Genomic DNA, 27,666 nt, shown 5'->3' with positions numbered 1-27,666 from the left:
GAAAAAGTTCTTTACTGAGAGAGTAGTGAAACATTGGAATAGGCTGCCCAGGGAGGTGGTAGAGTCACCATCCCTGGAGGTATTCAAGGAGCGTGTGGATGTGGCATTGTGGGATGTAGCTTGATGGGCATGGAGCTGTGTGGTGTTGGGTGGGTTGGTTTTTGGTGTGTTGTGGTTTGTTGTTGTTGTGTGGTATGGTTTGTTTTTTTTTTTTTTTTTTTTTTTTGGTTGGACTTGATGATCTTACAGGTCTTTTCCAACCTTAGTGATTCTGTGATTCTGATTCTGTGTGACTATCGCTGTAAAGCAGTTAATGATTTGTGAGGTGTAGTTTGTGACTTGTTTTGTTTTAAATTATACTTGAGGGAAGATACTAGGGTTTGAAAAATCATCTGCAAGTAGCATCGACATCTGCATATGCTTTTTCGTGAGTATGGTTTTTTTTTAAGAAGTCTAGATCCTCCACCTGCTAGTGGTGACAACCTTCTGAACATGAATCAAATACCAATGGATATGATATTTTCACAAATTTTTTAAAATTTGGTTTTCTTTTCTCTTCAGGACTTTAAGAACCCGTGCTTAAGAGTGCATGTATGTATGTGTGAAGGTGCAACAGACAGCACTACGCACTATCTTTAATGCTTGTAGCTGTGTCAGGTCATCACAGTGCTAACTTATATTTGAAACTTCAGATACCAGTCTTTCTATTCAGCTTGAACAATGCTGATGCCATTCCAGTTTGCGTTGGTTTAAACTTTGAGTACCTGTGAAAGCAGCAAGAGACACGGTGGTTAACCAAAGACATAGGCATTGGAGATGGAACCCACAATCAGCCCGTGGGATGGTTTTGGTGAACCACCCTGACACTAACAAGAAAGCTGGAATTGGAGTGGTGTTCTTCCCCTTCTAGCTTTTGGATTCCTAAACATTTAGGAAAAGACGAAACTGACAAAAGACCTTTTTTTTTGCTGATTCCTCACTTTTTAACGAGTATTTGCAATTCAAAAATTATTTTAAAACTTCCTCCAACTAAGAGGAGAGAAGGAAGTGTCAAACATAATCAGAAGCTTTTTAGCTGAATGTTGACTCGCAACATAAAGCATAAGATCAGGGATATTATCTTACAAGAAATCCAGCAGTCTTCTGTCTCCTACCAGGGAAATGTTTGACTCTTTGCATGAATGACTCTTACTTCTGCGAAGACTTGATAAAGTTTTCACCTTGTATCTGAATGAAAAGAGAAATGGTACAAGATGGATAAGTAAAATATATATAATAATGTCATCTCCAAAGAAGAAAATGAAGATTATATAGAGGAAATGTGGTTCTAAGAAAAAATATGTAAAGATGTAAAGAATGGGGTCAGTGTAGGAAAATATGCTGTGCAACCTGCTAGGGTAAAGCAGAAAATGGAGAAGAATGGAAGGTTGGAGCAAATAGGAAAGAGAGGGAAAAAAGCTTAGTACACTTACTCTGAAAACCTGAAATTTTTAAAGTTATGGCATGTTGCAGTATATGTATTAACAGACATATAAACTTCAGTAATGAACTAGAAATTCCATTGTGGGTAGGTGTTTGAACCTAATATTACCAATTTAAAACAGTGTCTGTGGCTCAAAATACTTTTAACCCAAATAAAAGTTGAAACAAGGTGACGTTAAGCCAGCATTGATCAGCAGGCAGATTATGGGCAGTCTAACTGCTGTTGAAATTCTTGTTTATGGAGCTCAGCAAAGGAACCTTAAGAACAAATATTAAGTGATTTAGTAGGTGTTTCGGTAGCTTCTCTAAAGATAAGGACGGCAGGGTGGGAACTGACATAAGTCAGTTGGGGGAGGGATGATTGATTGGCAGTGTGAGAATAAGTCATGGGTGCCCTGGTAGCAACCCTGTGTGCTTTTGTTTATTGCAGCGATAGGCAGACAAGCAGCTGCTAGATGGAGATATAGAAAGGAGAGTTATGTAAAGGGGAAGTAACTTTTAGCAGCAACATTCTAAATATGTAATAAATGTATACCTTAGCGAGGTGAGATGTCATTACTCCAGGCTAGGCAGAGCACGTTATAGTAATAGTGATGCACATAAAAGCAGCATCAGTTTTCCAGTTCTGTGGATAGGTTAGAAAAATTTTAAGTGTTCTACAGTTTGAATCTTCAAGACCTGTGCACATAGGGATGATCACATTGAATGTGACATTTAGTTTTGTAGCCTTCATGGCAGAGACAGGTGTTGCCAAAAGAAGTGGTAAAAATGGCAGAGACAGGCTGAGAGATCTATTTGGCATACAGAGCAAAACCTGACGGCTAGAAATCCATGGGAAGATGATAGAAAGCTAAACAAAAGTCTGAGTTTATAACTCAGAAGTTAGAAGTTAGATTTGGTGGAGATTGCAGAAGAGGTGTGATAGTAAGCAGTTCTTATTTTAAAACTGAAGAAAATAACTTTGTGAAACATACAGATACTATAAAGACTTTTCACTCTTGCTAGTGTACCCATTCTTTGATCTGCTATTTCTAATAGATGATTTCAAGCTATTGTGATGGGAAGGTTATATTTTTGTTTTAATACACTTCAGGAGCTCAGAGATACGAAGAAGTTATGTGATGTCAGTTAAGCTGCTATAGTTTGTCTTGGAAAGTAATTTCAGTCAGGTTAGTTGAATCTAGAGTGCAAAAAGTTTTTGCAAAAGTCCGTAACTGTTATGGATTAGGAGCGTGCAATTAGACAGTACAAATCGGTTCATATGTTATAACCAGCTTGTTTCTCAGCTTTGTAACTACTTCTCAAAGTAAAGGAGCAATTTAAAATGCTTCTCATAATTTCCAGTGTTTTGATATTGTTGTGCATGTAAACTTAACAGTCTGAAGTTAGAGCAAAACAATCCCCTGTTAATTTGTGTAAGGACAAAACAAATCGGGTAAAAACTGCATGGGACAGGGCCACAGAATTATTCTTTTTATACTCCTGAATGTCTCTTTTAGTTATGTATTTCTAGTGAAAATAGAGATGTATGCTAAGAGCTCATTTAACAATTAAAACAAAATTGGGCTGATTGTGAAACATAAACTAAACCTAGATCTGACATGTGCAGTTCTCAATGTGTGACTTAATACTGTAATGCTTTCATGACACTTGTAGTGCCTTAGCTATTTCATATACCAATATTGGATGAGATGTGTACTTGTATAAAGATCTGCCTTATGTTTGTAGTCTCACAAATAATCATTAGAATGCGTTCTAGAATAAGCTGTGATGGAATAATGACCAAAGGATTTGTATGTTTTTGCAGTAAATTCCTTACTTTATATAGGTTACACGTATTTCTTCTTGTTTTAAAATATTCAGTAGCTGCTTCTATATTTATCTCTGAACTTACTTGAATTCTTAATTTTTCATAATGCTTTACTCTCCCACTTCAGAGGAAAACAATTTGTTTTGTTTCAACTTGAGTATCACTATCAGTATGATGACTGGAATTCTTAGTGGACTGTGGTTAAAGTAACAGCACCTAGAAAAGCTGGGAGGAAATGTTGGTGGTTTAATTATGTTACTTAAATTTAAACCTGAGCTAGGCTGTAGTAGCTTTAGAAACTGATGTATTTGGAAGTGAAATACTACTGTGGAAATGGATGTAGAAAAAAGAAAATAACGGCTAAGTAATTGATTTTTCTTTTGGTGTGCTTTAGTTCCGATTTATTTTTTTAATGGTAAAATTGGGCTGTATTATCTCAGCCTTATTAAACCAAGGCTTAAAACTCGTGAATGTTACCATCATGTGTGAAAGTGGGGCATGGCAAACACCTTTCTTCTGAAAGTGAATTAATGTCTTAAAGATATGCCATGAAATGAGGTGAATTAGTCAGGGTTTATTGGGAGAACCAATGTCTCGTATAACACCAGTTTATACACCTGCAAGAAAGGTCTACTTCAGTGCTCTTAAGCTTATGATGTAAGTTTAGTTATACATACCAACTTTATTGATATGTGCAACCTTTTATTGTGGTATCTTGTAGAAATGGTGTTAATAGCACACTTTATTATAAGAAAGGCGTCTTCAGAGTCCTAGTTTGATAGGTGAGGTGCAAACATTATTTTACAAAATATGTCTAGAGACTGAATTTTTCTTCATCTTTAGGCTAATTAAGTCTTGATTTTTCTTTACTTGGTGGAGGTTATTGCTTCAGAGTAGCAAGGACAACTTGGGTAGTGCAGTGTCCCAATGTTGATTTGTATTCAGTTCCATAACTCCTGTCAACATCAATATGGCCATCAGTTTGCTATTAATATTTTCTCAAGTGCAGCCTCATTTCTTTGTATCTTAACAACTTTCTGGAATCTGTCAAAAGATGTAAAATCATGTCTGATGCTGAAAGTCACTTATAAGGAGTTTGAGTCAAGGGTTATTTTCATGGAATTGTGCTGTTCTTAGAAACTTACTGTCATCATTAGTCATGCCTTAGTGTTTACTGGGACAGTACTGTGCCATTGCAAACCTTTTTCCTATCTCTCAAGGAAAAGATAACCCTAAACTGTTGAAGAATTTATCAGTCAACATAATATTCACAAGGATTGAGCACTAAATGCGGTTGTTGTTTAAAATGGAGTTCGAATGCTGAAATTACTTTAACAAATGATCTTCCATAAAGCTGCAACTGTAGTCTACCCAGTGACTACGTAGGAATGTGGCAGAAGTGTTCCTTATTTGGTTTAGTGATGACACAAACTCTGCATGAGGAGCTCCTGCAGTGAAGTTTTCATGTTTTGATTGCCAAGCATCATGGTCCCAACAGAAGCATCTCCCAGACATAGTATAATATGCATCATGTTTTCTTGCTTCAGGGACCATATGTGCTAGAGCCCTTATGTGCTGTAATGACAATGCTTTTTATAGATTGAGTGGCTGAAAATTAAAAAGGACTAATTTGCAACATTTTACCTCATGTATTATAGCTAGTGATAATTTCAAGAGTAGAGTGGTGTGGCTCTCAAATTTTTTGTTGTCTCGTCTTTAATCATGGTGGAAGAATTGTATATAGTGAGCTGTGAGTGTCAAAATGCAAGCTGGGAAGCAGTTTTGAAAGATGACTATGTATTTGGGGAAAAAACTTCTAAGTTTTACTTGGACAAATATATGTTAAAATACTTAGACAAATTTTCATTGCTTGCAGTAAGTGCTTTGGTATCTTTTGTAATCTTGGAAAAGCAGCTGGCTCTCAACTGTAACTAGCTGCCTTATTTTTAACACAGTATTAAAATTTACCAAAAAAGAATTATAAAGACTTTTAAAGTGTGTATTTAAATATTGGTATCTTCACACATATATATGTGCACTTTTAAGAACAGGTTCTTAAAGTCCTGAAGAGAAAAGAAAACCAAATTTAAAAAAATGTTTGAATAGTATGCCCAAATTAGTGTATATATTGAGCTGCTGAAACAGCTTATCTATACTGTTTGATTCTTAACTATGTTCCTGTTTCTTCAGTTTGTGGTTTCACTCCCAAACATGGCCATTATTCAAGTTGCTGTATTTGAAAATACTGTTCCTGTAGACGGGGAATCAGTTTACCTCTAAAGCTGATGTATTTAATTGTTTTTAAGCTTCAGTAACTATTTCTACAACAGGAGGATCTCTTTTATACATTCATAGAAAATGGAAAGTAGTCTAGATCTTAAAATGTTTTCATATGCAACACTTTCACTATTTATTCTATAATTCCACAATATTTAATTTGTGTTTATGTTTTGCTGATAAAACTCATATTTATCTTGCCAAGTCCTAAGGAATGCCTGGATGCTACTTTCTTCTGAGAGCCAAGTGCATATGTTGCTAAGCTTATTTGATTTGCTTATGCACATTTCAGAGGGGAAAAAAACCCACCTCAAAATCTTGATTCTGTTGTACAAAGTTTCAGTAAGAGTGTAATACTTACCAATTTTACAAGTAAAACTTTTTGCAGGTGTTCAGATGCTCAAATTTTAGTTATTCCATTAAAATAATTTCTTTGGATCCATTCCTGGTAGTGAAGTAAAATTTTTCAGTGTGGATGGAAACTTAATATTCAAGAAGTGTGTTCTAAGAATCTTACTGAAAAGTGCAAGCCTAATTAACTATTTCTTATGTCATCCATCCTTATTTTTCTGGTTATAGTCAAAGGCTCTTGTGGTTGAATTATTTTATTTCACTCTGATAAACAATCTTCTCTAACAATTTTCTGTTCTGAATGGACTGCAGTATGGAAGATTGATTATCTAGAGATGTCTACCTGCTTGCATTCCCATCTCTCTGTGTATGTCTATATGAGAAAAATCAAATGTTTCATTTTTGGGCTATTTTTGAGCTTCCTTGAGAGTATGTTGTAAGTGCAACTCCATCCATAAGCACATAAATGTAAGAATTTCGTGTACTGATCTATTCTGCAGTTTTAGATCCGTTGGGTGTTGATAATGCAGTACATGTGACCTTGAAATGTATGGTGGAGGTTATGTGCTGTGGAGTGTGGTGATAAGACTGGCTGCTGAATGGGTCCCACATGCCCCAAGGGTTGAAAAGTGGATTGTAAGAGAGTCGTGTGCCCTCTGCAGCAAGAGTTCATGCTGAAAGTGCCAGCAGCAGCAAGTTTAACTTGTGTAGCTGATTTGTACTGCTCTGTGTAACACAGCTGTTGGTAGAGAACAGTCCAGGTACTGAATAGCAGAGGCATTTACTGGCATTTACTGTTCTTGTTGGCCTGCCAACAAAGGGGAAAATACCTGTCCTATTTTTCTTTTGAAAAAATAGTGGAAAAATGTGGCAGGTTATGTTTGAGCAATGTATATAAAAAGGGAAGGTTTTTCACATCTAGCTTGCTTTGTATATCTTTCCTGTTTTTCTTTCTTTGTCGTCTTGTTCATGCCCTTTTAGATATTTATGCTAAATCAAGAAGTGAGGGGGGGATATTGATGACTACCTTATAATACAAGAGATCATTTTTTAAAAATATGGCTTTACTATTGGAAATTAGTTTTGTAACAAACAATATACTATTTTCTCCATGTTTTTCAAGTGCTTGTCGTATTTTAAAACTCTTACTTTAATCTGATGCTTGCCGAATTAAGTTGGAAACAGCATAACTACTGTACTGTAGCAATATATGTATCTGTAGCATAAATGTTACCTCTTCTTAAATCCTGGAAGTCATTGTTTGCATATAATTTTTTTCTTTTGGAGTGTTATATGTATTTTATACTTACTCCAGTACTGATATTTATACATGAACATTTAACTTGGCAGCCCACTGCTGAACAGTGTGGATCAGTGGTACCGCTGAGATCCTGAAATTATTTTTTTTAAAAGCTTTCCTTGTGACGTTACTGGAGCCTCATGGTCTCTGTGACTACAGTAGTCCTGAAGCTTGAAATCTGTCCCGTATATTACCAAGATTTTGGCTGCCTACATTTTTTCATTTAGCAGTTGATTTCACCCTTTTGAACTATCCCTGCAAACGGAATAGGTGAAACATCTTAAAACTATTCCATATAGTGTGGTAAGAGATGTAATCTGGGCTTGAAACAAAGCAGTTATAAAACCATAAGCCTTTTAAGAATTCTTTATTTCCAACAACTTAGTTATATGGCATAGTGGCATATGCATTTTTTTTTAAATCTGGGTAGATTAACTTAAATTCACAGGAACAGGGAGAAGTGGGAATTCTCAATAGAACCAGTTAACGTTTGTCTGATAGATCAAAATTGTAGTGATGGATCATAGAGGAGACTAGAATTAGCAGAGTTTTAATTTTCTGTAGCTCTTAAATTTTTTTGACCTGCACTGAATGTATTTTGATGACAGTGGTTTCTCTTAAAAAAATATCTACAGCTTAATGCTTGAAAAAAAAATTTTTAAAGACCTATTCGAGCCTTTGTAAAAATGATGAAACTTTTGGCTTTCTGTTTTCATTATATCTTCCAGAATGATACAAAGTTTGTTTGTAACTTAATACAAAACCCCCAAGATTTATTTACAGGTATATAAATTAAAATCAAGAAATGCATTATTGATCTTTAGAATAGGAAATATGTGCAAGTATAGTAACTACATTTTGTTTTCTTTACAGAAACCATAGCCCATTAATGAGTTTTGGAGCCAGTTTTGTCAGTTTTTTGGTGAGTAGATGGGAGCAGAGAGTATACCTCTCTTCTCTTGTGGTTAATGTTTGTATGTGCATGCGTGTGTTCATAATGGTGGATACTCTAATTTGTTTCTTTTTATGAGACAATTTTTTCAAAGATTTAGTTTAAATGTAGCTAGAAAATAAGTCACTGTGTTATATAAAACTTGTTTACTCACGTGGCTTAAATAGAAAGTAAAGGTTCCGTGATTCAGCTGCTCAAATGTATGAAATATTTACATGTTCCATTAAAAGAGCCGTAATAAAACCCTCTCTTAAGTGAGCAGTAGAAGTATTATTAAAATAATACACATAAATGCTGTTTTCCTGATAGCTTTTGCTATTGAAAATTTCTCCATCCATACTGCTGGGTGAAAGTTGTTAATTCAATCCATTCACATTGCTTCCTTTTTGAATATAGGAGAACTGAGAATATTGACTGACTAAAAAGTTGTAATGAGCAAGTTAGATCTGTTAAATGCTTTTCTTTCTTTAATGTATTAAAAATGAGAATATCTTATATAAAAACTGAGCAGGTATATTAGAAAAAGTTTGGATCTTGTTTTTCAGACTGTCCTTATTCTAACTTTGCTGCTTAATCTTAGTTTGCACCAGAAATTATCTATGGTAATACTCTTTTGAAAGACAGAATTTATTATAATATGCCAGAAATAGGTAAGTTGTAAATTAAATTAATTTGAATTCTCTCTAGTGTCTGTAGACTATGCAATATGGAAAAATATATCGGTTAGTAAACCTCCTGGGGCATATGCTTGCTTTTAAGTCAATGGAGAGGTGAAAGGAAAGAGGGAGAATCTCTCAGCCTTGCTTATCTGAATTGATGTGCTGAACCAGTGTAACATCACAGTGCAGCATCAGTGGATCTTGAAAATATCTTGCTTAGTTACTGTTCTAAACATAGCAGCAGCACTTTGTGTGCCTGTGTCATTCAGAGCTTTTGTTTAATAAAGCATCAAGAAAAGAAGTTACTTGTGCTGAAATTCTTTCTAAATTGGTTCAGCAGTTGTTGGAGTCAAATGCTTTTTTTTTTTTCTTCCTACATATGTAGGAATTGTGGTTATTATTTTGAAAAATGCAATAGCTGTTATTTGTTACTGACTTTGGAGGCCTCTTACTTATGTGGATGAATTATATAAAAGCAGTATCTGTACAGATGCAACTCGTGCCTTACATAACAATAATTGAAAATTAATTTATATTCATTTTTCTTTCGCTTAATGTAATGTGGCAGCACATTCAGTTTGACTGCATATGAAGCTTTGTTAAAACAAGGGGTTAGGACTTAGTATATTCTGATTTATCTTGAAATTTTGGTAAAGCACACTCAAATTTCTGGTTTGGGGTTCCTGTGTAGAAGTATGTGTACTGATGTGTGTGTGTGTATGAATGTTTTTTAAAGAAAGTAAGTTTTATTGTCAAGTTTTTATGTAAACTTTTGCTATCCTATAGCTTTTGTAGACTTGAAAGTATTTGTGATTTTTATCATTCAAATCTGTTTGGTTTTTGGTAGAATGCTATGATGACATTTGAAGAAGAGAAAATGCAGCTGGCATGTGATGACTTAAAGGCTACAGAGAAGCTTTGTGAAAGTGAAGAAGCCGGAGTTATAGAAACAATCAAAAATAAAATTAAAAAGAATGTAAGAACATTATTTGTGAAATGTGGAGTTGTGTATTGGATAAGTATTTCTGGAAACTTCCTTTCTGTCCTCTTTGTATTTTGAATAGATGATTTTTGATATGTGAAGAGCAGTTGAGGTTAATTAGAAATTTAGAAATTAAGTCAAATATTTTGCTTGGATTTCCTAAGTATAACAAAATACTCAGAGTCAGGTGGTTCCTCTTCTAAAGCAGTAGGTTGTGTTGATGTTAGTAATTATTTTTTTAACACCTTTTCTTAACGTCAAATTAGTGATCTACAAAAATTATTTCAGGAAGCTTGTAGCCTGTCTAATTCAGGCTAACTTTAATTCATACATGCTCTAGTAATGTTCAAAAGTTACGATGTTGAGGCTGCATAGTGCTGTGTGCTAGGCATATTCCTAGGGAATTTTCCTTCCTTTTTTAAGATTTTTCCTTCTAAATAATGGAGGAAGAATAAAGCATGCAGATTGAGAACTAGTTAAGGTAGTAGTATAGAAACAACCAGTGAGTGGCCTGCCTAGTGTGACATAACAGATCTACAGCAGAAGAAACCGCCATCAATATTTGGTTTACTTGATAAAAAGTATTGAACCTGACATACTTAACTCTCTGCTCTTAAGAAGCACTATTTTCCCTGCCACTTGTCATATAGCCCTTTCTGTGCTTTTCCTATCTAACATCTTTTAGTTGCGTGTCTGATGCATTTAGTAATAATTAAATGAAATTCAAATATTTTCTGAATATTCATAGAATCTTAAGGAAAATAGCTGAAAGCAAATATGTAAGGTTTCCCTGTTTATCAAGTAGGAGCTTGCTTGATGAGCTATCGAATAACTTTAAGCATGGTTTTGCACTTCAAAATGCTGCATTAATTTAGTAGCAATACTATCACGTGCATTTAATTTTGGATTTTTAATTTGTCATGTTTTAACTAGTATTCTGTATTATCTTTGTTAACATTTTTCTGTGCTCTGTGTTTGTATATTCCAAACAGGTTGATGGACGAAAATCCACTCTATCCATGATAGATCGTCTACAAAGACAAATAATTGTAGCAGACTGTCAAGTCTACTTGGCTGTGCTCTCATTTGTAAAACAAGAGTTATCAGGTGTGCTGTGGCTTTAATGTTTAGGTATATTTTTTGCATGATATCTTTTTAAAAAAGCTTGATAATAAAGTGGCAAGATGACTATCAGTAAAGACGGTTGTTTTGTAAGAAAGAGCACAGTTCCATTTGAAACATTCCAAGATTGGTACACTTGCAGAGGTATTGTTCTACCTTTGTGTAGGTAGTAGTATCATAAAATAAGATGAGTGGAATTGCTACAGATAACAGCTTTCTGCTTTTTCCACACCAATAAGCATATTCAACTGATTCTCCTTAGATAGGTTGGAATCTTTTGCATATTACCATAGAAGCATTTGAGAAGTTGGTGCAAAGTTGGGTAGCATCTGCGTGCTTCATGTGGCCTGCAAGGTAAAAGAGGCTATCAACAGCTGAAGTCTAGGCCACCAAGGAAAATCCTAATGTCCCACATACATCTTGTTCATGACAACTCAGGGGGATTACAAACTGCCAGCAAAAGTAATTCTAAATGAAGTGTGTTAAAAATGGAAGTGCTGAATCAGTTCTTATTCTCTGGTCACTGAAGTGCGTTCTTGCATGCTAAAGTAGTTAATCCTGTTGTGTTGAATACAGACCTCCTTGTCTCAGCTGCAAAGCTGTTTCTAATGTTCTCTTGCATTCCTGGATCTCTTGCATAATCTTAAAACATGCCTTCATCGATGAGTTTATAGAAAATGTGGTCTAGGTCATGTACAAAGTGAGTGCATTCGCAGGTTCTTCCCAAATCAATGAAGACCTAGAGATGGCAGTCAGACCAGATTGTCAGTGAAAACCCTGCTGATCAGCTGAAAGGAATCGGGGGAAATAACATTCAGATTATTTAAAATAACACTAAGAGCTTCAGTCAAGGACATAGTGCTCTCTGTGATGTGCAGACTTGGTTTCTTCCAAGCCATGGCATCAAGAATGTGTTTGGTTCTAGCCAGAAGAAATTCAAGCGGTATTTCTGTCTCCTGTGTGTGTAGTGCTGCAGAAAGGTTTTCTTACTATTTTTGATGCAGTTCTGGGTTTTCATTTGTGGGGAGTTTTTTGCCCCTCTTGAAGCTTTTTTTCTTATTTTTTAGTACGTATTCTACAGCTGCATAACTGGGTTGGATGCTGTAACTGGGGGTGGTGTCTGTTCCTTTTCTGTCTTGTCTGCTGCTCAGAGAACTGAAGTGGGTAGCAGAGTAATGCAGAACATGCAGTATATTTGGATTACTCTACTGAGTAAAAAATACATATGAAATCTAGTTAAAATTCCGAGTGGTTAAATGCCACCTCAGTGTCTGCTAGTTACTGCTGTTGCTGCACTGTTGGATCCATTATTTCAGTTGTTTGAGTACATTATCTTTCTGATTATGTATAAATATCTTTTGTTTTTATCATGTTTCTGTACAGAAATAGCAACCAGATTATTGAAATGACTGTAATTTAAAAAAGAAAAAAAAAAAAGGCGTTCTTCAGAGGCAGATAAATATTTTTCTATCAGTGGATGGGTGAAAAATTTCTTGTGTTTTTCTTCCCGGAACAGTTTGACAAGAAGCATATGATGACATGCAAGCTGCTTTCTCATATGCCTAACACATTTTAGGTTTTGCTTTCCACCCTCATGGATGTATTAGAAATAGTTTCATCATAAAGTTAGTAACACAGCAACTTGCATTAGCTTCCCACAGCAGTATTGAACTACCTTTTTGTGATATTTATCACTGCTGTCATGGGTCTGACTACTTTCAGAAGTTCCTACTGGGAAATCAGCTCAGTTATTGGGCTTGATTTAATTTTTATGCTTATAAAGTCAGAAATTCATTATTTTCATTTGTTAGATTGTCTTAGTATAGCAAATCTATTAGGGTTATGCTGTCTTAGTGAACTGTTCATGACAGGACACTAATGGAAGTAAAACCTAAAACTATACTTCTTTTTTTTTTTCACATCATATCCTTTCCATTTGATGCATGCATCAGAACACAGTAGTTAGCTATTAGCAGAAACACTATCTGTAGGACAAGTAAAATATGGGTTTTTCCTTATTATTTGTCTGCTGCATTGCTACGCGTAGTTGTATGAGCATTCATCTTGTGGTGAACCACATAACGTATTTAAAATACTCTGTGCAGCCAAAAAGTGACCTAATTGCTTAAAATTGAAGTAACGTTAGCCTTGAAATGCAGCTGAATCATGGTAGGGGTTTACATTTTTTATTATAACTCTTCAATATGGAACTCAAGATAGAGGATTCATTTTTTTAATACTTTAGGTTCATGTTGACAGAACCCTTCTGTCACAACTGAGAATACAAATTTTGCAATCTTTCTTAGTGTGATTTCTTAAGACTATCAAACTAGGTTCATCCCCTCTTCGTACAACAAGTATCCAAAAAGAGGTAGTCTAGTCCGTGATGGTACTTTCTCTAGTTTTTTTTTGTAATTGGAAGGATTCTGTCAAAGATGTCAAAGGCTTATGAAGAGTGGTTTGGTATTAATAGAGTTTTCCTTTTCTTTGACATACCCCACCTGTTATGAACTAATTCTGGCATCAGTTATAACACTGATCTCTGCAAATTTGGTGATACCTGTTCAGAACACTGCTGCTATAACCATGCTTTTATTTTCTCTCATTTTTAGTTAACTCCTTTGTCACTGCAGTTCCTAACTCTTAGGGCTCTATCACAGACAAAATGCTAGTGTCTGCTTTTACAGTTAACATGTACAAGTATATTCTGTGTTTGTTTTCTGTTTACCACTCACCATTATCCAAGGATGTGCTACAACCAAGATGAATGCTGCGTAAATAGGCAAATTGGACATCTTCATCTTTTGGTGTCGCGCCTTTCTTTACCGTCCTGTAGAGAGGGTAATGAGATTGACAATTCTCTCATTCTCAACTGAGAATGCTCAAGACCAGATTTTTAGGGAAATTTAGGTATCCAGCTTGCATTTGAAATTGAGGAAGTTAGGCAACTGAAAAAATTTTTAAAAACATAAAATTTATGCATTCTTTTATTTTTTCTATGATTTTTCTTTTTTTAATTATAAGGTGCTATGTTCATATGAAGGGCAGGGAAGTGATGGTGTTGAAAATGTAATTATCTAACCCAAAGGAAGAGATTTTCTTCGTATTTTCCCCTCAACTGTCTTTTAACTTCATTTGGGCTTAAGAGGTGTGATCTCTTTGAGTTTTGCTTCTCTCTGTTTGCCAGGCAGCCTTTTCATATCCATTCTATAGTGGAGCAGAATCCAGCATTAAGTTCTTTGATTTCTCTGTTTCCTTCTGGCAGTTGTATTGCTACATAGGTGAAGGGAAGTCCCTTTGTGCCGTTTTAAAGTCTCTGGTTGAAAAGCACTTAAGTTCGTAGTGCCCAGTATGAAAGACCTCTTCAAGATGACAGTAGTGATTACAAAATCCTTTACACAACATGTTAATGCAAACAGAGAGAGCATTCTAGAATTTGTGAAATAGCGTTTATACTTACTATGTTCCACTTCTGAAATATGTCATTGAAATATTTTTTTCCTTGATTTTTAGCATACATAAAAGGTGGGTGGATACTCCGAAAAGCCTGGAAAATTTACAATAAGTGCTATATAGACATTAATACACTTCAGGAAATATATCAGAAGAAAACCACTCAGGAATCCTTGACTTCTGATGCTGCAAATGATAATCATATTGCTGCAGAAGGTGTAACGGAGGATTCGCTAAACAGACTGAAAGGTGCTGTTAGCTTTGGATATGGACTTTTTCATCTTTGCATATCCATGGTGCCCCCAAACCTGCTCAAAATCATCAACCTGCTGGGTTTTCCTGGAGACCGCCTACAGGGGCTTTCTTCACTGATGTATGCAAGTGAAAGTAAGGACATGAAGGCCCCTTTAGCTACGTGAGTAGCTATATTGCAATGCTTTGGTAGATAACTTAGTACTGAAAGTAAGTAAATGGAAAAAAAGTGAAAACCAAAAAGTCATGTTGCTTTAAAGGAAACGACAGCAGGTAAAATAAACTTGTAGTTTGTTGTTTAACATGACACGATTTAGTAAATTCGTCCCTTACTAGTGTAGGAGATCTCTTTTGCTGTTAGTTATTTACATGTATTTGGGGTTTGTGTCAATATTTTGCTGTATTCTTCCATACCTGCTATTCTAATGTCTAATAATTTATATGCCAGCAGAGTAAATAAAAGCACCCCCTGAAGGCTGAGTGAATTCCCCAGATATATTCTCTTCTATGGAGAGCGTACTCTTTTGCATGAGTCATTGATCTCACTCAGCTATTTATCCTTACTATTAGCCAAATATCTTTTCCAGTTCATTTTTAATTTTAGCATCTGAGTAAAATGGCATGTTCCCTTATAGTCTTTTTAGAGGAATATTTTTTGTGTACTCTTTTTCCCAAGCCTTCATACTGCATTCAGATCTTTTTATCAGGAGAAGGGTTAGCCAGACCTAATTTAAACTGCCTTCATAAATGGGTTTATTATTCCATTATCTCCAAATTAATGCTTTTTATTACTGGACCTACTGCAGGTACCATGAGATGTCACTTTTGAAACATTGACAGCAGAGCTAAAGTCTCTTCTGCTTGAGGAGAAGAATTGGATTTCTGATTGGTTAAGAAACCTTAAGATTAAATGTTCCTGTTTATTTGTTCTTTCTCCTTTCTGGGGAAGAAAAACGGTATTTTGGGGGCTGTTTCCTCCTTCAGATGGTCTTGGAAATCTTTGTGCTCTGCCCTTATTTCCAGGAGTGATGTAGGTCATGTAGATGTCTGCCCTTCTGAACACTGGATGTATTTCTGTTTGATTTCAAGTGTGTCTGCTGATGTGTGTTTAGTTTTGTTGTTGGTTTTGTTTGTGGGTTATGGGTAGGTTTTTTTCCCCCTTTAATGAACAATTTGCTTTCAGAGTTTTTCTGTGAGTTTTTCTTTCTTAAAATCTATAGAGTTCTAAAGGCTCAACTGCTTTGATGATATGAGCTTGATTGTTACTTCATCTTCGGGTAATGTGCACCAAATTGTATGTTAAGGTGCAGTTTATGAGTACATTGATGTATGGCAGTAGTACTGTGTTTGTTTTAAAGCCAGGTTGTATAAGAAGAGATTAATATCTTTCTTTGTCTTTCAGAATCATTTAAAAATTTGCCTGTGTAGAATGTTATGCCTAAATTTCTGTTTACGAGCTGTAATCCTTTTTACTCTTATGTTTCTTTTAGATTAGCTCTGTTGTGGTACCACACAGTTGTTCGTCCCTTTTTTGCCCTTGATGGCAGCGATAACAAGGCAGGATTGAGAGAGGCAAAAGAAATTCTTGCAAAAAAAGAATCTGCTTATCCAAATTCTTCTCTGTTTATGTTCTTCAAGGGAAGAATACAGCGATTAGAGGTATTGCACGTTTTCTTCCTTTTGACTGATTTCTCCTCCCCACCCTTTGTTATTTTATGTTTTTCTAATGGGAATGAACTGTGTAAGCTTCAGCAAATTGTGACTGAAGGTATAGCTACATGGAAAGATAAGTAGGAAGAAAGGATTAACTCCTTCCTAGTTTGAAGTTCACATGTCAAACCTGCTCTTCCACTACTTCATCTGAATTAATGACACTTTGAAATTCTTTTTCAGCCACTTAATACATTTGTAGCTCTATGCTAAAAGGAAGTGCTTTTGGTCACTCATGAGTTTCTTGTGGTATAAATAGCTATTTCAGTTTTGCTTGTCAAGCTAAAATCCGAGTATTATCTGCTGAGTACATAGCATTTATCCTCCCCTTTTCATTTAATGCATTGTTCATATACAGCTAATTTTCTGCAATAATTTCCTTCAAATAACTGCTTTTGCTTTTAAGAGGTCAAACCAGGATGTTTTCTGTTGCTAAGGGTGAGCTCTGACCCAACCAGAGATGTATTCACTGAAAATGTGTTTGTGAATGGTGTTGCAGAGTATTATTCCAAACACTGCAGCAGCCTTGTGGTTTTTGGCTTAGTTATTCTTTATGAATCTGTGATAATACAAGATGGTGGTGAATACTTTAAACTACTCAATTCCTAGCTGCTACTTCTATCAGACCAGAATATTTCCAGAGCTGTTACATTAACAAGAAAACCCAATACAAAAGCACAAACCCAGAATGTTCAAACCCTTCATCTCAACATCACAATTACAAGAGCTAACCCACATCTTAATATTGTTGGTCGTTCTTTGCTGGGGTTTGCAGTTAACTCTCTCAAATACAGCTTAATATTTTGAGGGAGGTACCACCAATAACAGAACAGAGGGGCGGGCTTCAGTGGCCTGTCAGATTCTGCAGGTGTGTTTTTGCATGGGATTTTGATGTTGTTTTTCCTTTTTTGCTATCTTTCTGAAAGCAATGGTGCATTTGGGGATTTACATTGTCACAGGCAAGCTGTCAGTCTTTGGGAAGTATTGCTGTTTTCTGAGTGGGAAACATTTTAATGGTCTTTGTTCAATTATATGCATATTCCATTCCTATGGTAAAAATCAAATTTGTTAGGAATAGCTACACAATAAATGCAAGTGCAGTTAAAAATGTTGATTGCCAGAGTATGACTTGGGATTTGGAATTCTTCCCCACCCACCCCCCACATGTTTAGTGTAATGAGGAATAAATTCAACTCATTCTTCTGACTTTCAGGACAAGCTAGGACAAAATTGTAAATATGAGTTGTCAATAAACAGAGTATATGTTTCTATGTGTAAATGCAGAGGATAGGTTTGGGATGACCATCAGTTTTGTGTAGTCAGTCCCTTTCTGGAGTACCTTTTATGTTTCAAAGCAGAGTTCTTCATGTGTTATCTTACAGTATTTGTGCATTAAATGATAGAGTATATAGACACCGAAGTTTAGCTTCAAGTGAAATAGTTTGTGCCAGAGACAGCGTGGCCATATTAACAAAGTTAGTAGCTTAGGCAGGCAGAATGCTGTGTGTTGTGCTGTGTAGCCGTACCCTTAGTCAGCAGAAAGCTTAGTGGTTGCTAACAGGACTTAAATGTCTCTTTGCTATTCGTGTGTTTGTTTGCATGAGAGCTTTTCCATTCAGCAGCCTCTTCTCCCCTACACCTGTTGTTGCTTTGTTCTAAGTGGTACTGTATCACTGAGGCTTTGCTGTGTGTAAATGTTTTGGTTAAATGTCTCAAGCTCTTCTGTAGACTCTCTTAAGAATTTCAAGCTTAATTTGCTCAAATGTTGTTGACGTAATAGTGAGTCAGATATGCGACTTGTGGCAACGGCATGGGGAGTTGCACTGGATTTCTGCACAATACACTTGTGGTTACATGTGTCTCAAATCCAGGCATTGGTGTTACAGCATCCATTGTACATTCTGAACCAGAAGTGCACATACACTCTGAGATTACAAACTAATATGCTGAGTCGTAATTTCCGCCTCATCTCCAAGGTGGGTGAGGAGAGCTCTTGCAAAGCCTGGGAAGTGCTTATATGGCCTTCCTTGAAATTGTTAATGCACAGGTAGGTTTAAATTCTTTCCACTAGGCACGGGAACATTATTTTCAGATGGTTTACTGAAATTGGGAAGTCTGTTCTTTAACATATACGCACTTAAAAGTATACCTTGAGCTGAAGCTTATATATTTTATAGTCTTTAACATCTATCATCTTTTAACAGTTCTGTAATAAAATTTAATTGTACATAGATGAAAGGCTTAGAAATTTGTTATACAGAAGAGCTTGCGTGTTCTGTAAGCACAGATCAGTTAATGATCATTGTAAGCATTGTATTAGAGCCTATTAGCACTCAGTCCATCACATTTTTTTATAGCCTTTGATCCTGCATATGTTCTGTGTAACTTTCAGCTGATGGTATATTCAGCTTCCATCAGCAAGTCTGCATACACGTGTATATCTGTGTGTGTGTTTTCTTTTTTATGGAGCAAAGAAACAGTAAGGAGCATAGTTCAGCCATGGACACCTGGAGGCAGGGAAACTGTTCAAAAGGCAGAAGCAGTAACGCAAGACTGGACAGTGAGACACAAATCTGACAAAGGAGAAAATTGCCAAGGAAGGCAATAGAGGAGAAAGGAAGGTTTCATAGTGACAGTGCTATGAAAGACAAACGAAGAGCATGTGACTGTATAATGCTTTGTGCATCAAAAAGCATGTATGAGTATTAGTCAATAAAAACCTTAACAGACTTCAGTTTTCTAAGAAGTAGACTTACAGGTACTATAAATGTGGACCAAACTATCTTTCAACTTTTTTCCCAGATTCACATTTTTGAGGAATGAATTCTGAAAGTGTTTGGAGACTATTGAAATGAATGAGTTAAGGGAAAGGAGAGCAGTGGGATCTGGGAAAGCTGGAATGAAAGTGCAGCAGAAAGTTAAAGGTTGCACTGGTAGGATGATCAGATGTCTCTTTTTTTTTTTTTTTTTTTTTTTTGAAGAGCAGGTTAAGAGACTGCATGTTAAAAGTAGCATTTTTCCTGACTTTTGCATGATTCCCTTAGGCTGCTTTTATGGACATAACTATTGCTGTGCTTGACTTGTGATTGTATGTTATGTATTCCAGCCTCACAAGTATTTCTTTGTGAATGTCTGACTATTTCTTCTTTGAAATACTTTCCAATAAAGCTGATAACGATGTTTCGTGTAAGTTTAAGCTATTAAAAACAAGTGAGAATGTCTTGTACTTGTCTAAAGGGTACTTAAAAATGTAATTAGTATAATAGTTGCTGAAACCCACTGGTCTAAAATCCACAGTTTCCAGCTTTACCTTTGGGCCTTTCTTATTACTGTGAAAATAAAAATATTGCCATCCGTTTGCTAAATGTGTATTGTCTAATATTAAAATTATGTTAATAAATACCAATTTACTTTTGAAACTGTGACTCGGACAATTTGAGTGTGGTATTGTGGCCGGTAGTGAAAGATGGGCATGGTGGTAGCATTGGACAGGGCAGAGTAAAAAGGTGGTGTTCTGAATCTTACATGTTTCTGCTTTTTAGCTTGCAATTTTGCTTTCTCTCTCCTCCCACCATCAGCAGCGCTTTTTTAAAATCTCCATCTGCTTTTTTAAACAGTACAAATCACCCCACTCAGAAATAGTTAAATAGATTGATAGCTTCATGTGGAGAGCGGTAAGGGTATAAAGCAAAAATAAAGCGTTTGACAAAATCATGAACTGGGCAAGATTGCTTCTCTTCGATTGGGAACAGACTCTGGGTACGTGTGTATATAAACAACAAGAAATCTCTGGGCCTGGGACAAAAAACCTCAGGTTCTGAAGCTTAATCTATAGAGTTCAGTTGGTATAGGGGTGTGTTAAGAGTCTGAAGTTAAAAATACCAAATATTCCAGCTGATCGGCAAAACACCAGTGGTACATTCAGGTGTGCTACATTGTGTTTGATGTGCAGGCTGATGAAAATGTAATGCTGACAAGGCTTAAATGTAATGCTGATAAGTACTCTTGCTTTTTTAGCTACCTTTTGTAGACATCTTGGTATCAGTAGTATCATTCTTATTTAGGGCTGGGAGGGTGTGGCACAGAAAAGTAGACTGAGGGCAAAAGTAGTAATAAGCATTGAAAAGTCTTAATTTTCTGGAATAAAGTCACAGTGATGTCTTCAGAAATTTTCAGAGCTTGCATAATGTCAAGGTTTATTTTCAGGAATTCTGCTGGCCTTTCTAGTTACTTGTTCTAGGCTATGCAGAATCCTAGTTTTATTCTGTTTTGATTTTGTGGCATGGCTAGGGAAAAATGGGGGGGAGTTAAGGAATAGAAAATACAGGCTTTGAAATTTCCATATAGGGTCCTCCAGTGTAAATTGTCCCCTTTTAGATACTGTTTGCTTGTTTCCCCTTAATTATGAGCATGACTTCTTAAAAGCTTTACAAATTCATAGTGCTGATTGAGAATAGAGAGGTCCTGGGAGAGGGAAAGTGTCCTGAGATTTCAGAAAAACTCTGTGGGGCAACGCATGTGGGCTTGGGAAGCTGCCTTGCTTGACTCAGTAAGCTCTGTAGATGCTTAGTTGGTGGGTTGGGCTGGTTTTGGTTTTAATCTGAAGTCAAGAAATGTAACATTATGGTTGTCACATTAGCTCTAATAATCCTCTATGGTTATGTAGTTCTGTATATTATGCATTTTATGGACTAATCTTTTTTGGTCTTTGTATTATGTCCAAGAGAAGCATGAGTGATACCTGTTTGAGGAATTACAAGTGTGTGTATATACATACTTTTAAATCTCAAGAACATCAATTTCAGGTGTCAGCCATGATGTTATACTTGCAGACTCTTGGGACTTTATTTCTGTTTATTCTCTGAAACAGTAAACAAATAGTAATTTATTTTGAGAATTAACGGTAAGAGTAGAAATTTGTATTTCAGCATGTTGTCACAATCTGTGGAGATGACTGAAGCTTCAGTTATTAAGGAATGTCTCTGAAACATACTTACTGAGCTTGATGATTAAGGAAAACTTAGGCAGACATCAAAACACTTGAGAGATCTAGAGATCTAGAAATGTTAGAGAAATGGATTATAGAAGATTCAACTAACTGGACTTGTATATTACTGGGTGGTCAGTATTTCATGTTCTCCCCCAGGCTGGTGTATGGCATTGCAGTCAATGATGTAATTGCCATTAGTCATTGTGTGGAATAACATGCCCCACAAATAAGTGATTTATATTTTCAAATGTTCAGGTTTTTTAGGTTTTTAGAAGGCAAAGTATCTTCAGAGAGGACTAAATATTTGGATTTTTTTTTTGCATTTTCCTCAGAAACATTCAAAACATACATTTACTGAACTTATAAACTTAGCACAAAGATAAGGTTTTAAGCAGACATTATTTTATTTTTTCTGTAAGACTGGGCTCGTAACACTTATTTTCCAGGAAGTTGTGTTGGGGTGATGCAGCATCAGTGGAGTAATGTGTAGTGGACAGAATGTGCTGCTGCTCAAGTAACCAAGGTGTACATTGCTCAGGCTCCCTGGTAACTTTGAGGGCAAATACAACTCGCTTGTCTTTCTGTGTAGTATATTCTTCTGTTATGCCAACAAGCATCTTAGTCTAATCACCGTTTTATTTTCTAAGTGTACAGCGTTTATACTGGTACAGCTGTGGATCCCTTTGTTGGCAGTTGTGCTGTCTTGATGCAATATATATGATTTATGGTTAAGTTGTTCCTTAGCAACTAAAACAGTTTTTCCTGATGAGACAAAGAAGAAAATCTAATAAAATCACTTTAGAGCTCCATGTGTATGTGTGGTTTTAAAATACAATGCTGCAGATTTCTGCAGGAATTTTTGAATTCAGTTATGCTTACGTTGATGACAGGTTCGCTTTTTCAAGGGTTTCTTTCGCTTACATGCTTAGCCAGCAGAGGGTGGCTTAAAGATGCTTCTGTTGTATAAATTATTATACTTGTATGTGAGAATAAATATAGGAACACTCTTAAAGTGGGTATAGGCCATATTGGGATATATAGAGTGTCTGTCTATGAAACTAATTATATGTTGATTTGCATCGCCCCCTTTATGATGATTATGGAGAAGACCCATCCTAGACTGGGAAAACTAGAAATTAAGGTAGTCAAAAGAACTACCATTCTAGTTCTTACAAAACTGACAGCCTGTTTTTGCTAAGCTGCTGGTAACGATATTATCAAAATGTTTTTTGATCTTGTATGCCTTTTTATCTTCTTGCATGTCATGCAGCATTTATGAATTCTCGATTAACTGTTGCTTAAAGTGGTTACTGTGGGATGTGGAAAAAGGTGAAATAGTTGAAAATAAAAAAAAAATTAAACAGTAAAGATAACCCTTATTATGCAGAAAGTTAAACTTTATTGCCAGATGCTAAAAATAATGACTTTTAAAGGTGGAATGACTAATAAGAGTAGAAACGAGATTACTCAAAAGCTTACCACACAACTGATGAATTTTGGACTTAATAGCAAATAGAAGGAATACAGGCACTGATTTTCAAGGTTGAGAGATGATCTGAACTGGCTGTAAATTATTGGTGATCATTATTACATTATTAAACTCTACTGTCCTCCCTCCGCCACCCCTTTTTTTTAACTCGTGTCCTACATTTCTCTTTTTATATTACTTTTTGAGTGCAAGTTCTTTACTGTATGTTTTAATTTCTACTGTTGCACGTGGTGGAACTGATTGTTAGTACCTTGCAAGCAAACGCTTTGCATTCTTGTCTAAAGTTTCATTTAAATATAAATTTGAGTTGCTTTGTATTCGTGATTCTTACTTCCCTTGTCTCTTATAATTTGGCTTTTGTATTATGTTTCATATCATGAATATGAAATACATGGAAAAAACTGTTCACTATAGGACCTCTTTAAGATGCTCGTTTATAGTTGTAAATAAAGGCTTTATCATAATTTGCCCATGCTTCCATTCAAAAGTGATCGGATCAAGAGAGCTGGGAGGAGGGAAGCTGACCAAAGGAATTGCAATGTGGAGCTGGTATATTGAATTAATATTAGCCCTTCTCCTTCAAACTCTTAGCTCTATGGTGGGTTTTAGCTCATTTAAAATAATCTAGAGTCTGAAATGAATTTTGAGGTTTTCCTCTCAATGGGATGTTGTACCTCTTCCATATAATCAAACCAGAGGCTGCAATCTGTAATACACTTCAGTTTATTTTTTTTACCATATAATCCTATTAACAGAAATCTGAATATTTTCTTTATCAAAATCAAATTATTCAAAAAATCTTAAATTTCAGATATCTGAATTCTTTTTTTCCTTCTTTCACTTTTGTTAGTGTCAAATTAATAGTGCCTTGACCTCATTTCATACTGCTTTGGAACTTGCAACAGACCAAAGGGAGATTCAGCATGTCTGCTTATATGAAATAGGTAAGTTGGATATGTTTATACTATAAATAGCTCACTTTCAAGTTCAGACTAGCAACTTCAATAAATAGACTGGATTATTTTTATTAGGATTTTAAAAAAGGTTTTAGAATCATAGAATCATTTAGGTTGGAAAAGACCTTTAAGTTCATCAAGTCCAACTGTTAACCTAACACTGCTAAGTCCACCACTAAACCATGTCCTTAAGCGCCTCATCCACACACCTTTTAAATACCTGCAGGGATGGTGACTCAACCACCTCCCTGGGCAGCCTGTTCCAGTGTCTGACAACCCCTTCAGTGAAGAAATTTTTCCTAATATCCAATCTAAACCTCCCCTAGTGGAACTTGAGGCCATTTCCTCTTGTCCTATCACTTGTCACTTGGGCGAAGAGACCAGCACCCACCTTTCTACAACCCCCTTTAGGTAGTTGTAGAGAGTGATGAGGTTTCCCCTGAGCCTCCTCTTCTCCAGGCTAAACAACCCCAGTTCTCTCAGCCGCTCCTCATAAGACTTGTGCTCCAGACCCCTCACCAGCTTCATTGCCCTTCATTGGACACGCTCCAACACCTCAATGTCTTTCTTGTATTGAGGGGCCCAAAACTGAACACAGTGTTCGAGGTGCGGCCTCACCAGTGCCGAGTGAAAATGTGCAATCACTTCCCTAGTCCTGCTGGCCACACTGTTTCTGATACAAGCCAGAATGATGCAGCCAGCTGTGGATCAACACCCCCAGGTCCTTTTCCACTGGGCAGCTTTCCAGCCACTCGTCCCCAAGCTTGTATCGTTGCTTGGAGTTGTTGTGAGTGTAGGACTCAGCACTTGGCCTTAGAATACTGGCCTTTGTCTTGGATGGATTATGGTAATAATCCTGCCTTCCTGTTTGGGCAAGTAGAATTCAACCATTTTTCATAATTTTAAAGTTTCCTGCAAATACAAGGTGATGCAAAACCAGAGAGTAGACTATAGAATCATGGGCAAACTGTTCATCTATGGAATATTGAAAATGAGAAATTCATTCGTCTGACTTGTCTGTGGAATCACCATTTGTGTGCCAAAAGCTAACTGGTCTAGTGAAGCTTCACAGTTTGCATGACCTATATTTCATGTTCATTTCCTTCTATCAAGAACAACACAGGCTATATGTTCTTAATTTGCATAAAATTCTTCAGAGTGGAGAAGATACGTTGCTTCAAGCTTTAAAAGTGTCTCGTTAAGGGATCTTGTCACAGTGGGGAAGAATAACGGAGCAAGTAGTAGCTTTGTAAGTTTTAGCATCCTACAAAATACAGTATTTAAATAAAATTTAAAAAGAGCTTTTGATGTCTCTATAGATTTGTTGTTGCTCTGAATGGATTCATTGTTTTGTACGGAATCTTATAATTCCACACTTCCCAGTAAATTTAAACCAGGCTTTAAATGTATGCCACTGATTTGGTTTGGCTTTAACTTTTCTAGTTGTTGTAATTGTTAAACTAGCTTCAGTTCTCATAATAGACTGTGGTTTTTAGTAATGTTGACACCAAATTTAAATTACTGTGCTTTCTCTGAAGTTAAATTAGTCTTGCTTTTAGGTTGGTGCAGCATGATAGAGATGAATTTCAAAGATGCGTTTGAATCCTTTGAAAGGCTTAAAAATGAATCCAGGTGGTCCCAGTGCTACTATGCTTATTTAACAGCAGGTGAGTATATTGAATGTGTTGGATAAGGGATAAATCAGTGATAAGGTTTTGGGAAATTTACTAGTGCCCATAGTGCCTTCCACACTGCCTGCTGCTTATGCAGCTTTATGCCAGACTTGACTTAAATAATTTTGTTTGTTTATACAATGTACGCTTGCATGCGCGCACATGTACATGCATGTGCGTACGTTCTCTCTCTCTGTAGATACAATTATGATTGTCAGTGTAGTGACAGGTCATATAACAGTGTATTGCAAAGATTTAATAAATAAATCCTTAGAGGTTGGGTGGTATTAGTTACTTTAATGGGTACAAAAAAGAAGTACTGACTTGTTAATGATCACAGAGGGTACCTAGGAGAGCTGGGATTTTCATGTTTGTCAAATCCCCAATCTCGATCCTTTCTGGATGCGAGTGTGTTTTTTCTATGACCATATGATATCTAATCTTAATATTTTCCTGTTTCATATCTCAGTGTGTTAACATATTTTTGTTTCTGTGTTCTCACAGTGTGTCAGGGAGCCACTGGTGATGTCAATGGTGCTCAGAACGTGTTCAAGGAAGTTCAGAAGCTTTTCAAAAGAAAAAACAATCAGATTGAACAATTTTCAGTGAAAAAGGTTTGGTTTAGCATAGGCTGACTTGTTTCAGTACAGTAATTACACTTGGTAATTTGTTGGATTCTTTACCAGTACTCATTTTTGAAGGATGCATCTGTTTGCTGCTGTGTTGCTTCTGTAGAATTAGTGGGAAGGATTCAGGTGGGAAAACAATAGTGTCATGTATTTTAAAGACCTAGCAAAGGAAATGTGAATTAGCTATTCACTTTACAACTGAAGTAATTATTAAAGATAAAAATACATAATACTGTAGTTGCTTTGGTAATTTTCCTTCTAGCTTTGCCTTTCTTACTTCTTTTTATCTTGTCTTGTTTGTCAAAGCCTTAGTTCTTTTTGAAAGCTAGGAGTTGTCTAGGAAATATCTCCCAACTGATCATCTTGCAGTTGTTTACCAATACAGCATCCAGTCAGTGTGTACTTGGGATTGTGAAATACAATAAAACAAATCAGGCTGCATACAAGGAAGCTTTAATTTTGATCAATACGTAAGCCCTTAAATGAATGGAATGATTTTGCTTTTTAGTCTTTAAGCTAAGTTACCACTGACTTTATTTTATGAAATAAAATTGTTGGCTGCTTTCATGAGACAGAATTACTGTTTGTGATATATTGTTTGTGAATATTATGTTCCCTATAAAAGGGCAGATGACAGATCTCCCTTCCCTCTTTCTCCCCACTTTGCAGGCAGATAGATTTAGAAAACAAATGCCGACCAAAGAGCTCTGTGTCCTGGCATCCATTGAAGTATTGTACTTATGGAAAGCCCTTCCAAACTGTTCCCTCTCGAACTTACAGCATATGAGCCAAGGTATAATATGGTTCCTTGATTTATTTATTTACTTTTTTAAAAGAGGTGTATAATTTTCTTCTGTTGTGTGGAGCAGCTGATTGTTGCAGCATGAAAATTTAAACCTGTGTGCATGTGTCATAACAAAACAGTTTGAGTAACAAAAGAATAATGACCCATGAAGATTCAGCTTAATGCTTCATTTTTACCATTTTTATAGGTTTTTAAGAGACATTTAACTGCCTGCTGCATATAGTTGTTTTTCAATCAGTTGCATTTGCCCATTGTTTAAAATGAAGCAATAGTGCAATAGTTATTGTTCAAAGCGACTAAGCAAAATTTAACTCATTTAAAACTGGCTACAAAATAAAAAATTAAAACTACCAATTCATTTCTGCATGTCAGTTTTCTTCTAGGAGGAAATATGTAGCTTGTGAAGTCATCTATGACATGATAAGGATTCTGTTTATCTTGGCTGCTGGGACCATCTTAGTGGTGAAAGGAGCATATTATGGCTGCCTCTTTCTTACTCTCCAGATGTCTTTGGATGTCTGTCACATGAAGCATATGGTAGCAGTGTTTATCATGAAGTTTTCAGTACTCCTCCCTCCATCCAGCAATCAGTCTTGTTTTCATTCTGCAAACAACTTCAAGTTAATACCTGCTCATTTAGAAAATAAAACAAAAAATGTCTGCCACCAAGACACATCCTTTTTTCTGTAATTGTGAAATTTTGCGGGTTTTATGTTAAGCTAGAAAACTACCAGTCTTTAAATTGAGAGTCAGGACTAGTTTTGGGGCTTTGTT

The 27,666-nt window shown here is 36.0% G+C and overlaps 1 protein-coding gene across 1 annotated transcript in view; it reads left to right on the top strand.

Moving 5' to 3' along the window:
• The window catches only part of TTC39C (tetratricopeptide repeat domain 39C), a 37,992-nt gene that overhangs the window by 3,756 nt on the left and 6,570 nt on the right, over positions 1 to 27,666 (top strand). Inside the window, exons 2-10 of the mRNA XM_059815416.1 lie at positions 8,094 to 8,142; positions 9,679 to 9,807; positions 10,806 to 10,920; positions 14,449 to 14,803; positions 16,131 to 16,299; positions 23,680 to 23,773; positions 25,345 to 25,452; positions 25,963 to 26,072; positions 26,757 to 26,880. Of these exons, the coding sequence (XP_059671399.1) occupies positions 8,094 to 8,142; positions 9,679 to 9,807; positions 10,806 to 10,920; positions 14,449 to 14,803; positions 16,131 to 16,299; positions 23,680 to 23,773; positions 25,345 to 25,452; positions 25,963 to 26,072; positions 26,757 to 26,880 (1,253 nt within the window). The remainder of the gene's footprint in view (positions 1 to 8,093; positions 8,143 to 9,678; positions 9,808 to 10,805; positions 10,921 to 14,448; positions 14,804 to 16,130; positions 16,300 to 23,679; positions 23,774 to 25,344; positions 25,453 to 25,962; positions 26,073 to 26,756; positions 26,881 to 27,666) is intronic.

Source organism: Gavia stellata, chromosome 3, assembly GCF_030936135.1.
Source record: "Gavia stellata isolate bGavSte3 chromosome 3, bGavSte3.hap2, whole genome shotgun sequence".
NCBI lineage: Eukaryota > Metazoa > Chordata > Aves > Gaviiformes > Gaviidae > Gavia > Gavia stellata.
Note: the sequence above shows the minus strand (reverse complement) of the source record. Positions and strands in the feature narration are given on the sequence as shown.